Source organism: Pyrus communis, chromosome 6 (genome assembly GCF_963583255.1).
Source record: "Pyrus communis chromosome 6, drPyrComm1.1, whole genome shotgun sequence".
Taxonomy (NCBI): domain Eukaryota; kingdom Viridiplantae; phylum Streptophyta; class Magnoliopsida; order Rosales; family Rosaceae; genus Pyrus; species Pyrus communis.
The window spans coordinates 1,878,499-1,891,737 of record NC_084808.1 but is presented as its reverse complement, the minus strand read 5'-3'; the positions used below and the strand labels follow the sequence as shown (position 1 = coordinate 1,891,737).

General features: G+C 36.4%; 1 protein-coding gene across 3 annotated transcripts; it reads right to left on the bottom strand.

The window, feature by feature from the left end:
- Positions 1-643: 643 nt before the first annotated feature.
- LOC137735886 (3beta-hydroxysteroid-dehydrogenase/decarboxylase-like) lies at positions 644-3,242 on the bottom strand. Of its 3 annotated transcripts, none has more exons than XR_011068741.1 (6): positions 3,023-3,242; positions 2,761-2,917; positions 2,086-2,656; positions 1,820-1,996; positions 1,250-1,476; positions 644-889 (listed from the first exon to the last, which is right to left on the bottom strand). XR_011068741.1 is itself a non-coding variant. In XM_068475240.1 (5 exons), exons 1-5 carry the CDS (start codon positions 3,133-3,135, stop codon positions 1,430-1,432), a joined length of 561 nt encoding a protein of 186 aa, XP_068331341.1. In that variant the 5' UTR covers positions 3,136-3,242; the 3' UTR covers positions 1,171-1,429. The 3 variants fall into 3 exon arrangements, 1 of the variants encoding a protein (XP_068331341.1); XR_011068740.1 differs by having other exon boundaries at positions 2,086-2,152; XM_068475240.1 differs by lacking the exon at positions 644-889 and having other exon boundaries at positions 1,171-1,476; positions 2,086-2,152.
- Positions 3,243-13,239: the final 9,997 nt, after the last annotated feature.

The window sequence follows — 13,239 nt, the reverse complement described above, 5'->3', positions numbered from 1 at the left end:
TTGAGCTCTACATGCTTGTAAAATTTGGTGAAATTTAAAGTTGATCGAAAAGCTTAGTTTCCATTCACCAGAAAACTCATGTAGTGGTGCGTGGGAAAATCATATTTCATGGATTTGAACAGCAAGATGTTCTCGATGTCCTGAGACCATATCCAACGTCCATTTGTTGAAATTCAATTCGATGGTTTGATTATTCAACTTTTGCGATAATTGTATTGTTGTACGTTTCTCATAATTAGCGACAATTTGACCATTGGATCATCGTGCAATTTATTCAGCTTTCTATTTATTGATTTTCGAACCTTTGAGAACTTTTGGAAGGAAAGTTTGACTTCAAATCTTCCGAATTGGAGAATCTTAGGTTGTTGACCCAAGTGGGGCCCACTTTGACTTTGACTTTGAACGATGATTGACTTTTTAGTCCACATGACCTGAATTATTTTGTTGTATTGTTTATTTATAGGTATCTACGATAAGATTTAAGTGTTTTATAGGCGTTGATTGTGATTGAGTGCTTCGACCTTCGTGCTACAATTGTTTGTAGCTTGAACTCCAGGTGAGTTGACTTTAATAATGTGTGATAAATTACTTGGCATATGAAAGATTCCCTTATTATATACTTTGTGTGTTTAGTATGGATTTACAAATGTGTTCTTATCTAGTCATCGATCTACTTTGTGAAATGATATATGTATACAAGTTTGAAATGATTGCGAACTAAGAGGGTTAATAGAGAACAGTTGTCGTTGCATATTTTCTTTCTAGTTGCATGAGTGTGATCGTAACCCTAGATATCCATCTTTCTTTCTTGTTTCATGAGTAGATCTGAATCCCTGTGAATACCTTCATTCTAAGCTTGTCATGAGAAAGCCAGGGCCTAGAATTCTTTCTGTCAACCATGAGAAAGTATGGGGCAGAACCATATTCGAATTGCCATGAGAAAATCTGGAATACAATATCTAAATTTTTCTGTTATCGGTTTGCCATGAGAAAGTCCGAAATCCAATTTCTATATATTTCTGTTTCCTGCTTCTATGAGTGCATTTGGAATGCAGATAATTGTGATTTGTGCTAGCCTACCATCTCTATTATTTTATTATATGTGTGAAAGAAAAGTCGGTTGAATGTCCCTGTGGATTCAATCAAGATTTTTGAGTGAGACTTATTTTACTTACGCAAGGGATTGTGAAATGTTTATAACATAGATCAATTGACTTTTAATCACATACGTCGTATTACTATCACTTACACGAGCTTCATAGCTTATCCGGGTTTTGGCTATGCCCGGTGCACCATTCCCACGATGTAGAAGGCGATTTTGCAGGATGACAGGTGTTGATAGGCACGAGATGTTTGAGTAGCAATGCTGGGAAATTGATCGCTTCAAGTGATTAGGTTAAACTTGAGGGGCCTCAAGCACTAATCTATGTTACCAATCTTTCCCACTCAATGCAAAGCTTGATTCCTTCACCCAAACTGAAAGAAAAACAAAACTTGATTCGAACGACCTCATCGTACTTGTAACAATAAGAACATCAAACTCACAAGAGATTAATATTTTACCAAAATATTTCTCGGTTTTACAGATATGTCGATAAGGCATTGATTTCTACAGCCTATAACTTTTTGGTTAACAATAAGAACAGAGCAAGAGTCTGTATTGTGCTATTTCGTTTGTTGGGTTTGCCCCAGAATCTATATTTTCATAAAAATCTAAGCTAGCTAGCAGACCATTGGATTGGATTGGATTTATACAGTTAGAAAAACCTCTGCGAAAGGGCTATTGAGGTGACAGTGGCAGCTATTTATGATGCGTTACCTTTATCGTGATGCAAGATTCCATGTTTTTCAAGATACAGTTGCATAGAAGCATGTAGTTTTCTTCTCAATGACTCAGAAACTGATACGAATCCGTCGAACAGGAGCTTTGCCAATCCATCTATTTCCGATTCATATTGTTCACAAACGAAAAATAGGGCGAAGGCCAACACCAGCACTGCAAAACATTTCCAACAAGATCAATACAAAGTTTATACAAGTAAGCGATTAATTGACTCCGGCATGGTGAAACTGGCATTCCATTACCTACACCTATTAACACAGTCAAGGCTTGAGACAAAATCAACTTGAGGAAAAAGAGGGATGCTGCAAACTGTAGAGATGGCCACGAAAGAATAATTGCTGTCAATGAAAACTCACCCATTCATATAAAAGTAGTATGGAGAAATATCAAAATTTATGCATCACAAAGAGATACTTGTTAATAAAATAAATGAGGTTTAAACGGTTATTTTTGAAAAGAAAAAGAAAAAAGATGCTGAAGTTCATACTCCGCATGGATCAAGTTGGTGCAAACGTTTTCTAGACAATTTGACTATATGGAAACATTTTGCAGACAAATGACTATAAGGAAATATTTTGTAGACAAATGATTATATGCAAACATTTCCACCAAATATAATAAGCAGGGGATACAATAGTGTTGGACAGTAGCGTTCAAATACCGCCTGTCAATTCCAATGTAAATAATTAATGAGTCAAAATTGAACAGTTAAATATCATAATAATTCTTGAGAATCTGGCCATGACTTATAAATAAATTTAGGTCCAAATTTTCCTAAAATACTCGAACTTCGACAGCTACACCTGCAATAGTCTGCCGAAGAAAAGGTTTCGGATAAAAGCTACAGAAAACATGAAATTGGACATTTCCTGGAGTCATGCACTTCACCGAAGGGAATGAGTTATTATGGTCCATACCTTGAAGAAAATATCCCAGCCATGTCCTCGGGCCAGTAGTCTCAAATAACAAACCCCTTTGTTCCACAAATACGCTATGCTTGCTATCTTATCTTTCACTACCGTTTCAGGAATCTCAAAACAAGATAAAGATAGTGTCTTAAGGGTAAAACCCAACCTGTTCAATAGACATTATGGTCGGTATATAATAAAATAAAGCACGAAAGAATTCTTCCAGCACTTAGAATTTAATCAGCAAAAGCTTTATAAACAAAATACTTACATCTTGGGTGGTAGAATCCTGTATCCATAAAGGCCAAATGAAACAAACAGCAGAAGCTTGGACATAGATGAGGCAAAAGTTCTTCCAGAAAGGAAAAACCAGTAATACAACATACTCAAAGCAAGGAAATATGTAAAAGATGTCTTCTCATCATGCCATTGCAAAATGCCTGCAACTGCAGTGACAGTTCAAGGTTATTCTACAGTCCAAATAAAACAACAAACAGAGACCTTTGTGCCTGATTTTGGTGCAAGTGCTACATATTTTAATCTGATTTTGCATGGTCCCATGGTAATACGTAATTTGGTCCCCAGCTTTACTTCTACTGAGACACACCAAGCTGGCAACTTAGACAGGATTTGCGTTTCAGAATACATATCCGGATCAAACGTGATTGTTCATATGCATTCACACACGCCAGAGGAAGCTTTGTCCTCTGTTTTTGTACTTTTTCTTTTCTTTTGAATGCTTTTTGCTTATAATAAATGAAAATATATGCACACTAGAACTTTCATCCATATGTATATTACTTGCATATAATTATTGGGAATGCTTTCAAGTGCAAAGGTGAACGCAGAACACCCAGGTAAGTTCAGGTGAGTTTATGGTATTAGTTGAATCGATTGCGTTATAGCATGACTACAGTTATGTGTTAGGCAACTTCGATACTGTCGTGCTGATTGCCATGAGTTGCACATGTTATATTGAGATGCATTGAGAGCTCATAAACCTGTACCCCGGTGTTAGTGCTCCCGCTCGTGGCCAGGGCATAGTCCTTCACGTGATGTTCACCTCTCGCACCTTACGCTCACCTTGGATCCAAGGTAGGTGCACAGTCTTGTCGTACAAACCACTTTAGGTGGTTCCGACTCGTAGGTGACCCGCGATTATTCGCACAGTCTTCACGTGATCGTAGCACTTGAGCGTATTTATTTACATCCAGTCCTGTCATATAGACCACTTTAGGTGGTTCCGACTCGTGTGCAGGTATACTTATTGAGCTATTGGCTAGCCATGATTGATGAGATATGGATAAGTCGTACAGGTCACAAGAGGTGACTCCAACTTATATGCTAGCCATGATTGATGAGATATGGATAAGTCGTACAGGTCATTTTAGATGACTCTGACTGATATATCATTTTGTATTGATTAAGTTCATTTGGCCTACTTATTAATGTATGATGGAGTTGATGGCAAACCGTGGTTTTGGTCATTTCTGAGTATGGTTTGGATATATGTATATATGTTGTACTGTCCTATAGAAAACGATAAGGGAATTACAGTGAGCGGTTATTACTGTTAGAAAGGTAATAGTTTTGGGAAGCTTGATTTTACTGCTTACTCACACTTTCTGTTTTGTACCCCTTCAGGTTTTAATTGTCGAGTTCGTATCGACGAGGATATATAGCTAATCTTAGTATTGGTGGCTACTTTTAAGGGTATGATTCTTACCCACACTACTGTACCTTACTTATGCTCTGACATCGCATTAAAAATGGGTTTGCTCCCACTCGTAGCGCACTCTGGTATTTAGACACTTTTATATTCAAATTTATTCACTTTTTATACACTATCACACTTTATGGCTTCGTCACCTTCTAGGTGTCGGCCAACACAGCTCGATTTGGGATCCTAGTGGACATTCCGGGTCGGGGTGTGTCAGGAAGCATTTAGAGATAGTTTTACAAGAATTTATCAATAATGGAATTGTAATTAGCAAAAATAAATAAAATAGCATTAGAAAAGCAATATAGAATTTTTAGGAATGTATATCAGGTCAGGTACAATATAATTATAAGATCATATAGCTAGAAAAGTCTTAGAATTTCCAGATAAGTTAGAACATAAAAACTAGTTACAAGCATTTTTAGGATTGTTAAATTATGCAAGAAACTTTACCTTAATTTAGGAAGAAAAATAGCTGTATTACATAGTAAAACTAGCAAATAGGACAAAAATATTTTAATAGTGAAGATATTAAACTAGTTCAAAATATAAAGGAAGAAATTACTCAACTTAAGTCATTAACATTACCATTAGATGACAGTTACAAAATAATTGAAAAAGATGCTTCATCATTAGGATGGGCATGTATACTATATCAGAAAAAGCATAAAGAGTCACCAAAGTCTGACGAACAAGTTTGTAGATATTCATCAGGAAAATTTAATTAGTGATGTATATTCAAGATTATCATTAACAGATTTAGAAATTTTAGGAATAATTAACCCACTTAAAGCATTCTCTTTGTTTTTACATAATGAAGTATTTACGATTAGAACAGATTGTCAAAATATAGTTTCTCATTATAACAAGATACATGCTAATAAACAAACAACCCAAAGATGGGTTAATTTTATTGATTCAATTATAGGAAATGATATTAAACCAATTTTTGAACATATAAAAGGTAGTGACAGTGCATTAGCTGATATCTTATCAAGATTGATTCGTTGAACATGAATGGAATATTGTGGACCATCATCCTCAAATAGCACAAGACCACAAGACAGAAGAGCACCTTTCAATAGCATAATGATGCATCATGGACCTCCATCATTCAATGGATTCTAAAATAGCATAAGCAGACTAGCATCACCACCAGTACCTACTTTCAACTTTAATGGCACTCTTGTTGAAGGAATCAGAAATTCAACTCTGAGGTATAGGTCAAGGGTACTAAAACTCTCTAATAGGCAACAGGTTCTCTTAGATATTTTTTGGAATATCCAAATCAAACAGCCAAGCATGAGGTTAGGTTATGAAAAACGTATCAGAGCTTTAAAACAAGAGTTTGATAACTTTAATTTTAATTTCCTTCAAAGCCAACATCATATTCATTCTCTTAAGCACAACCTTCAAGTCATTTCTAGTGACCATGAGTTATTACTTGGTAAGTTTACCAAAATGAATCAAGAACTCCAATCTCTTAGAATGCAGCAAAAGGCACGTGACACCTTAAAAAGAGAATTGAAAATAGGTTTGCAAATTAATCAGCATAATAATAAAGAAAAAGAGGTTATTGAACCCATAGAACAAGAGGTTAATGAGCCCATAGAAGAGATTAAGATTGAGCTCTTAAAAGAAGACATTGAAATGGAGCAGCATCAAAATAATGAGCAACATCAGCATCTGAGTGACAAAGAAAAACAAGAAAGATATGAAAGTTTTCTTAGGGATATATCTTTAGACTTAATAATAGATGATATCCTATTAGAAGAAATTTTAAAAGCAAAATTAAGAATATGCCACCAGATATACAAAATGAGATCTTGAGCAAAGCATCAGTGTCCATGAAAGAGTTACAATTACAATTACAATGTGCTTTGTATTAGTCCATCTTTGATCCAAAACTAGGGATGAATATTATTACAAAGATCTATCCACCATGTCTTTGTGATAGTACAGAGAGTTGTATTCGTAAACCAGAGGTTAGCATAGCTGTAGCCAGGATTAACATGAGAGATTTTAAACCATGACATTTTAGTTATGAACATCATAAAAAGCATAATGTAGTAGAAGTTTTCCCAGCCTTACTATTAGAGTTTGGCTATCTTGATAAAATCTTTATTAACCATATTTCCTAACTAGAATCATTTCCTAAAAAGCTTATAAAAGTAGTAGAAAATTATCTAGAATAGTGAAAAGAAATTTGCATAAGTTTTATTAGTAGTCATCCAGATTGGTATGCACATATGCATAAGGAGAAAGCTAGGTATATAGTCATGATTAATGAAGAGTCCTTTAGACTATCCTTAATCTCCCCATACAGGTGGACTCCTTCATACTAAAATATTCTAAGATTTCGAGGGATCAAAATGCTAGCCTTAGATGAGTTTGAAGATCTTAGGTATGATATGTTACTAGTAGTAAAACAAGAAGAAATGTATATTTACAGTAAGACAAGAATCAGTCATTAACCCTACTGGAAGCCTCAAAATTTCAAAGGAGAAACAACAGATATGTATCACAAGGTAAAAGAAGATAGAGAAAGAGATGCATAGCTAATAGAAGGTGATGAACAATACTGTAACAATTTGACAGAAGAAGAGCTGCATAACATTGACAACATGATGGAAGCATGAAGAGCTGGTAGCAAATTAGCATAAGTTGAATAGCATCATGTAAAATAATATATTTTCAAACAGAAATGTCAACATCATTGTGGACCCCGCTATAATAAGGAAATAATGACATAAGAGTAAATAAAGAAAAGAGCTTGACCCATTATGGGTTTTTCATACACAAAATATCTTTTTGATTAAGAATGAATAATGGAAATCCCTTTTCATTAAGACTCCCAAAAAAACTATAGGTAACCCTCTAAAAATTAATAGACGAAGTCAATGGAATTGATAGCTATGTAATCCAAGTCCCAGTTACATATGTTATTGGTGCATTCAAGAGCTGGCTAATTGAGGAAGAAATTCAGAGGTTGATGTAAGTTGTCTGCAAAGCATCAGAACCTAGGGTAGAAGCACTTTGCTTTTCTCTACCCTCTTCCATATAATTAGGATTACAAGTTGTTTTAGATATTTAGTTAATTTTGAAGCCATTGTCAACCTTTCAGTTGCAAAGTTTGATTTATCAATTATCTACTATATGCATAGAATTTTATCTTTTTTCCTTTCAATTTTGGGTCAAATGTTGGTATGATTATAATCCCTAAGCTAATTAACATACATCTTTTGGCAGAGTATTTAACAGAAGTTCAATTTCAAGCAGTCATTTTTCTTGGACAAATTGTTGCGAAGAGAAATATTTGACAAAACAAATTAGTTCCTTACTTATATAAATGAATTGAGATGAAGAAGATTGCATCACGCAAAAACTGAATCATCTCAGTCTTTCAGGTCTCAAGTTTTCTCTTCTTTTTTTCAATTCTCTTTGTCTTCTTAGTGTTTGATTCACCCCCCCCCCCCCCCCCCCCCCCCCCCCCCCCGGTCTTGCATTTTAATTTCAGATTATAGATTCAGATTATAGAAAATCTATTGTACGGAGCGGATGGAAAGAAGCACGACCCATCCTGAGAAACCTAGAGGAAGAGATAGACAGAGTGGCATTTTGTTGCTTTGGATTCAACTATGTACACTCTTTCTGAGTACTGTTTATGTTGGTTGTTGTAAATTGATAGATATATCGATATATATATATATATATATATAGGTATATATGAATTCCATCTTTTGTATATTTTATTTTATTTCAAAATTTTATGGAACTTTACGATTTCCTTATTGAAGAATAATTTGTACTAGATATTAGAATTCCAAGGTATATATGAATTGCTCACTGCATGAGAATCTTTTATTTTTCATAATTAATTTTGTTAATTCAATATTTTCATATTAACATTCTATTTGGTTTTGGAGACTGCTTTTACAAAATTATGAGTTTATTTTGTCTAATAGCAAGACATTTCATGAGTAAAGAAGAGAGCCATTGGAGAGTGCTCATGTAGGCTGCAATAAGGTAATTGCCTTAAGTTTACTAATATTTATCATTTGGGTTTTTATTTTTTATTTCTTTTATTTCTTTTATTTTTTTATTTTTATGTTCTTGCAAATTTATGAATAAGGTTGGGTATCTCTTGTTGGTGATCATATGATTGAAGTCGGTTTTAATTGATTCATTTTTCGCCCTTGATGCTGGGCAGTTGATTTTGGGGAACAAAATATTGTTTTTTTTTAAGTGATCGAATCAAATTTAAAGAATAATCTTTTTTCTTCAGTATCTATTAATGTGGTAATTACTTTTATTTATTTATTTATTATTTAACATTCTAACAAAGTTTTGCTTAGATATCTTCATAACTACAGGCCTAGGTTCATCATTAATGGGTGAATTTGACATCATGGCACGTATGCTCTAAATATTTAATTTTCAATTTTTGTATGTACATTTTGGCTTTAAAATTTTCTTAGTTTTCTTTTTCATTTTTATAATTTAAGTTTCGGTTTTCATTTTCGTATCTCTATTAGCTTAATTTCTTTCGTTTTAGGGGCTCAAAAACCGATTGAGAATGACAAAAGCAGAGACAATTCGGGTACAAACTCAAGTGCAAACAATAAAATTGTTCAGGTATACGTCTTACAATTGTGTTTTTAAGTAATTGCCTTTAGAGTTCTAATATTTGGTTTATTGGAACTTATTTAAATTGCTCTGTGCTTTATATTCTTCTTCATTTGATAGCTTTATGAGTTCCTTATGCCTTCTTTTTTCGTTCTTATTTTAGAGAACTTCATATATTTGGTTGTATTCTTAAAGGAATTTTCTTGCTTTACTCTTTGTACATATATATCATGGAACTATAATGAAGTATGCCTACATGCGGTTTGGTTTCAGTACATTTTACCCATCAAAATAAGAAAAGAGAATAAGTGGCATGGAGGTTTTTTTTTTTTTTTTTTCTTATGGACAAAATTTCGGTTATGTATATTATGTTGCTACAGGAGAAGTTGCTTTGTTTTTTGGGTGTTACTGTAAGATCTCACATCGCCCAGGGGAGTGATCCTTATATATATATTCCCATCTCTACCTAGCACGAGGCCTTTTGGGAGTTCACTGACTTTTTGTTCCATTGGAACTCCGAAGTTAAGTGAGTTCGCGCAAGAGCATTCCCAGGATAGGTGACCCATTGAAAAGTTCTCGTGTGAGTTCCCAAAAATAAAACTGTGAGGGTGTGGTAGGGGCCCAAAGCGGACAATATCGTGCTACGGTGGAGTCGAGCCCGGGTTGTGGTGGGGGCCCAGGTCGGGATGTGACAATTTGGTATTAGAGCCTAACCATGGCCGCTTGTGTGCCAACGAGGATGTCGGGCCCCTACAGGGGTGGATTGTAAGATCCCACATCGCCTAGGGGAGTGATCATTATATGTATATTCCCATCTCTACTTAGTATGAGGCCTTTTGGGAGCTCACTTGCTTCGGGTTCCATTGGAACTTCGAAGTTAAGCGAGTTCGTGCGAGAGCATTCCCAGGATGGGTGACCCACTTGGAAGTTCTCGTGTGAGTTCCCAGAAACAAAACCGTGAGGGTGTGGTAGGGGCCCAAAACGAACAATATCATGCTACGGTGGAGTCGAGCCCAAGTTGTGGTGGAGGCCCGGGTCGAGATGTGACAGTTACTGGCTGGTGGAAATCAAACTATTTTTTCGAAGTGTTACTAATAAGATTTGATTGCACAAAGATAATGTTTTTGCCTCACCTATTATTTTGTAGTGTCATAAAACAATATGCTTATAGATGCATACTTCTGTAAGTTATCAAGACAGAGAAATTTTTTTTTTATTCTTGGTCCGCGTTAAATGTAATACAAGTGTATATATGCATCATGATTTTTATTTTGTTTAGAAATATACTACCATCGTATCCCTATTTACCAATTTATTATAGCACAAGAGTACAAAATATTGCAAAGTAACTTCTTTTCAACGCTGTCCAACACAATAGTAAAAAAAAATTGTCACTTAACATTTTATTTCTAAATCTAATCCTAAGGTAAACCCAAAAAAAAAAAAAAAAAAAGTAGTGCAAGAGCGCATGTAGAAAGACTAGATAATTTGGTGTGTATTTGTCACCAAAATATATATATATATATATATTTGCAATTCTTTCCCCTTTTGGTTCTTTTATACTAGCATATTTCTTGCTTACATGTGACATCCCACATCGCCCAGGAAAGTGATCCTTATATGTATATTCCCATCCCTACTTAGCACGAGGCCTTTTGGGAGCTCACTGGTTTCGGAGTTCATCGGAACTTCGAAGTTAAGCGAGTAGTGCGCGAGAGCAATCCCATGATGGGTGACCCACTGGGAAGTTGCTCATGAGTTCCCAAAAACAAAACCGTGAGGGAATGGTAAGCCCAAAGCGGACAATATCGTGCTACGGTGGTGGAGCGGGCCCGGGAAGTGATCTGCCCCGGGCCGGGATGTGACAATTTTGTATCAGAGCCTAACATTGGCTGTGGTGTGCCGACGAGGACGTCGGGCCCCTAAGGGGGGTAGATTGTGACATCCCACATCACCCAGGGAAGTGATCCTTATATGTATATTCCCATCCCTACTTAGCACGAGGCCTTTTGGGAGCTCACTGGCTTCGGAGTTCATCAGAACTTCGAAGTTAAGCGAGAAGGGGGCTAGAACAATCCCATGATGGGTGACCCAAATGTCACATCCCAACCCGGGGCGGATCATTTCCCGGGCTCGCTCCACCACCGTAGCATGATATTGTCCGCTTTGAGCTTACCATTCCCTCACGGTTTTATTTTTGGGAACTCACGACCAACTTCCCAGTGGGTCACCCATTATGGGATTGCTCTAGCCGCCTTCTCGCTTAACTTCGGAGTTCCTACGGAACCCGAAACCAGTGAGCTCTCAAAATGCCTCGTACTAGGTGGGGATGAGAATATACATACAAGGATCACTCCCCTGGGCGATGTAGGATGTTACAATCCAAATGTCACATCCCGGCCCGGGGCGGATCATTTCCTGGGCCCGCTCCACCACCGTAGCACGATATTGTCCGCTTTGGGCTTACCATTCCTTCACGGTTTTATTTTTGGGAACTCACAAGCAACTTCCCAGTGGGTCACCCATTATGGGATTGCTCTAGCCCCCTTCTCGCTTAACTTCGGAGTTCCTACGGAACCTGAAGCCAATGAGCTTCCAAAAGGCCTCGTACTAGGTGGGGATGGGAATATACATATAAGGATCACTCCCCTGGGCGATGTGGGATGTTACAATCCACCCCCCTTAGGGGCCTGACGTCCTCGTCGGCACACACGCAACCAGGGTTAAACTCTGATACCAATTTGTCACATCCCCGCCCGGGGCGGATCACTTCCCAGGCTCGCTCCACCACCGTAGCACGATATTGTCCGCTTTGGGCTTACCATTCCCTCACGGTTTTGTTTTTGGGAACTCACGAGCAACTTCTTAGTGGGTCACCCATCATGGGATTACTCTAGCCCCCTTCTCGCTTAACTTCAGAGTTCCTACGGAACCCGAAGCCAGTGAGCTCCCAAAAGGCCTCGTACTAGGTAGGGATGAGAATATACATATAAGGATCACTCCACTAGATGATGTGGGATGTTACATACATGGTTGTGCTTACTACTTCTTAACAGAAGGTAAAAAAAAATGCACGTTGAAGGTATATATTAAAAAAATAGGAGGAAAGATGGATGTTGGCCTCTCACAAATTCAAAATCAAAAACTGCGAAATGGCCCTCACATGCACAAAATATAAATAAGCACTTAAGAAATAAGGAAAAAAAATATATATATAAAGCAACACATTTTTAGGGGCTGATAAAGAAATGTCTCTCGCATTCGCAATGCATTAAAAATATATCTTAACAATTACAATGAAAAATAACTAACTCGAGACATCTTTGGCAATGAGATTCTATTTATTTTCAATAATCAATTCAAAATTAAAATAATATCTAAATTAACAAATCCTTAGGACGCGTAGCGTCCGTGATGCAAAAATGCCTCTCACATGCGCGTGAGCGCGTGCGGAGAGGCTAGTAATTATTTATTCTCATAGTACACCAAAAGTTTTTTTTTTTTTTTTTTTTTCCGTTGGAACTGGAATATTCATATTGAGGCCTAAACAATACCAAATTAAAATAAGTGAACTAAGTCAATTGATTAAGGTCATTAGGCCCATATGTTCCCGTTTTATACCCAAAATTCAAACAATTTCTACGTATATTATTCTACAGGTCTTATCTGAACGTGTTGGTATGACTTGAACCTTTCTCCAATGCGAAATTGATGCATGACAACTTCAATGTAGCGACGATTTTTGACTATATTGAGTCTTGCTGATAATGTGACATCTTGAACAATTTATAAAGAGAACTGTTATTAACATTTCATAAATCTCATTATGCACTCATCGCTCTAAAAAGTGAAATGAATATCGCCCCATCATCCTATATCGAAATAACAATCCAACCCATTTGCCATTATCCTATATCCAAATAACAATCACAGGCAATTTACAGGTTTTATTTGCATCAATATCTAACTACTCCTAGATATATGTACATAAATCTCATATAATAGCCAACCACTACATGGGGAAGTAGTCATGTTCACATACGTATATCAAATCGCGTCAACATCTTACAATCCCGATACAAACAATTGGTTCATATCCTAAAGTTATTACAATGATCAGCGTACTTACAATGATCCGCGTA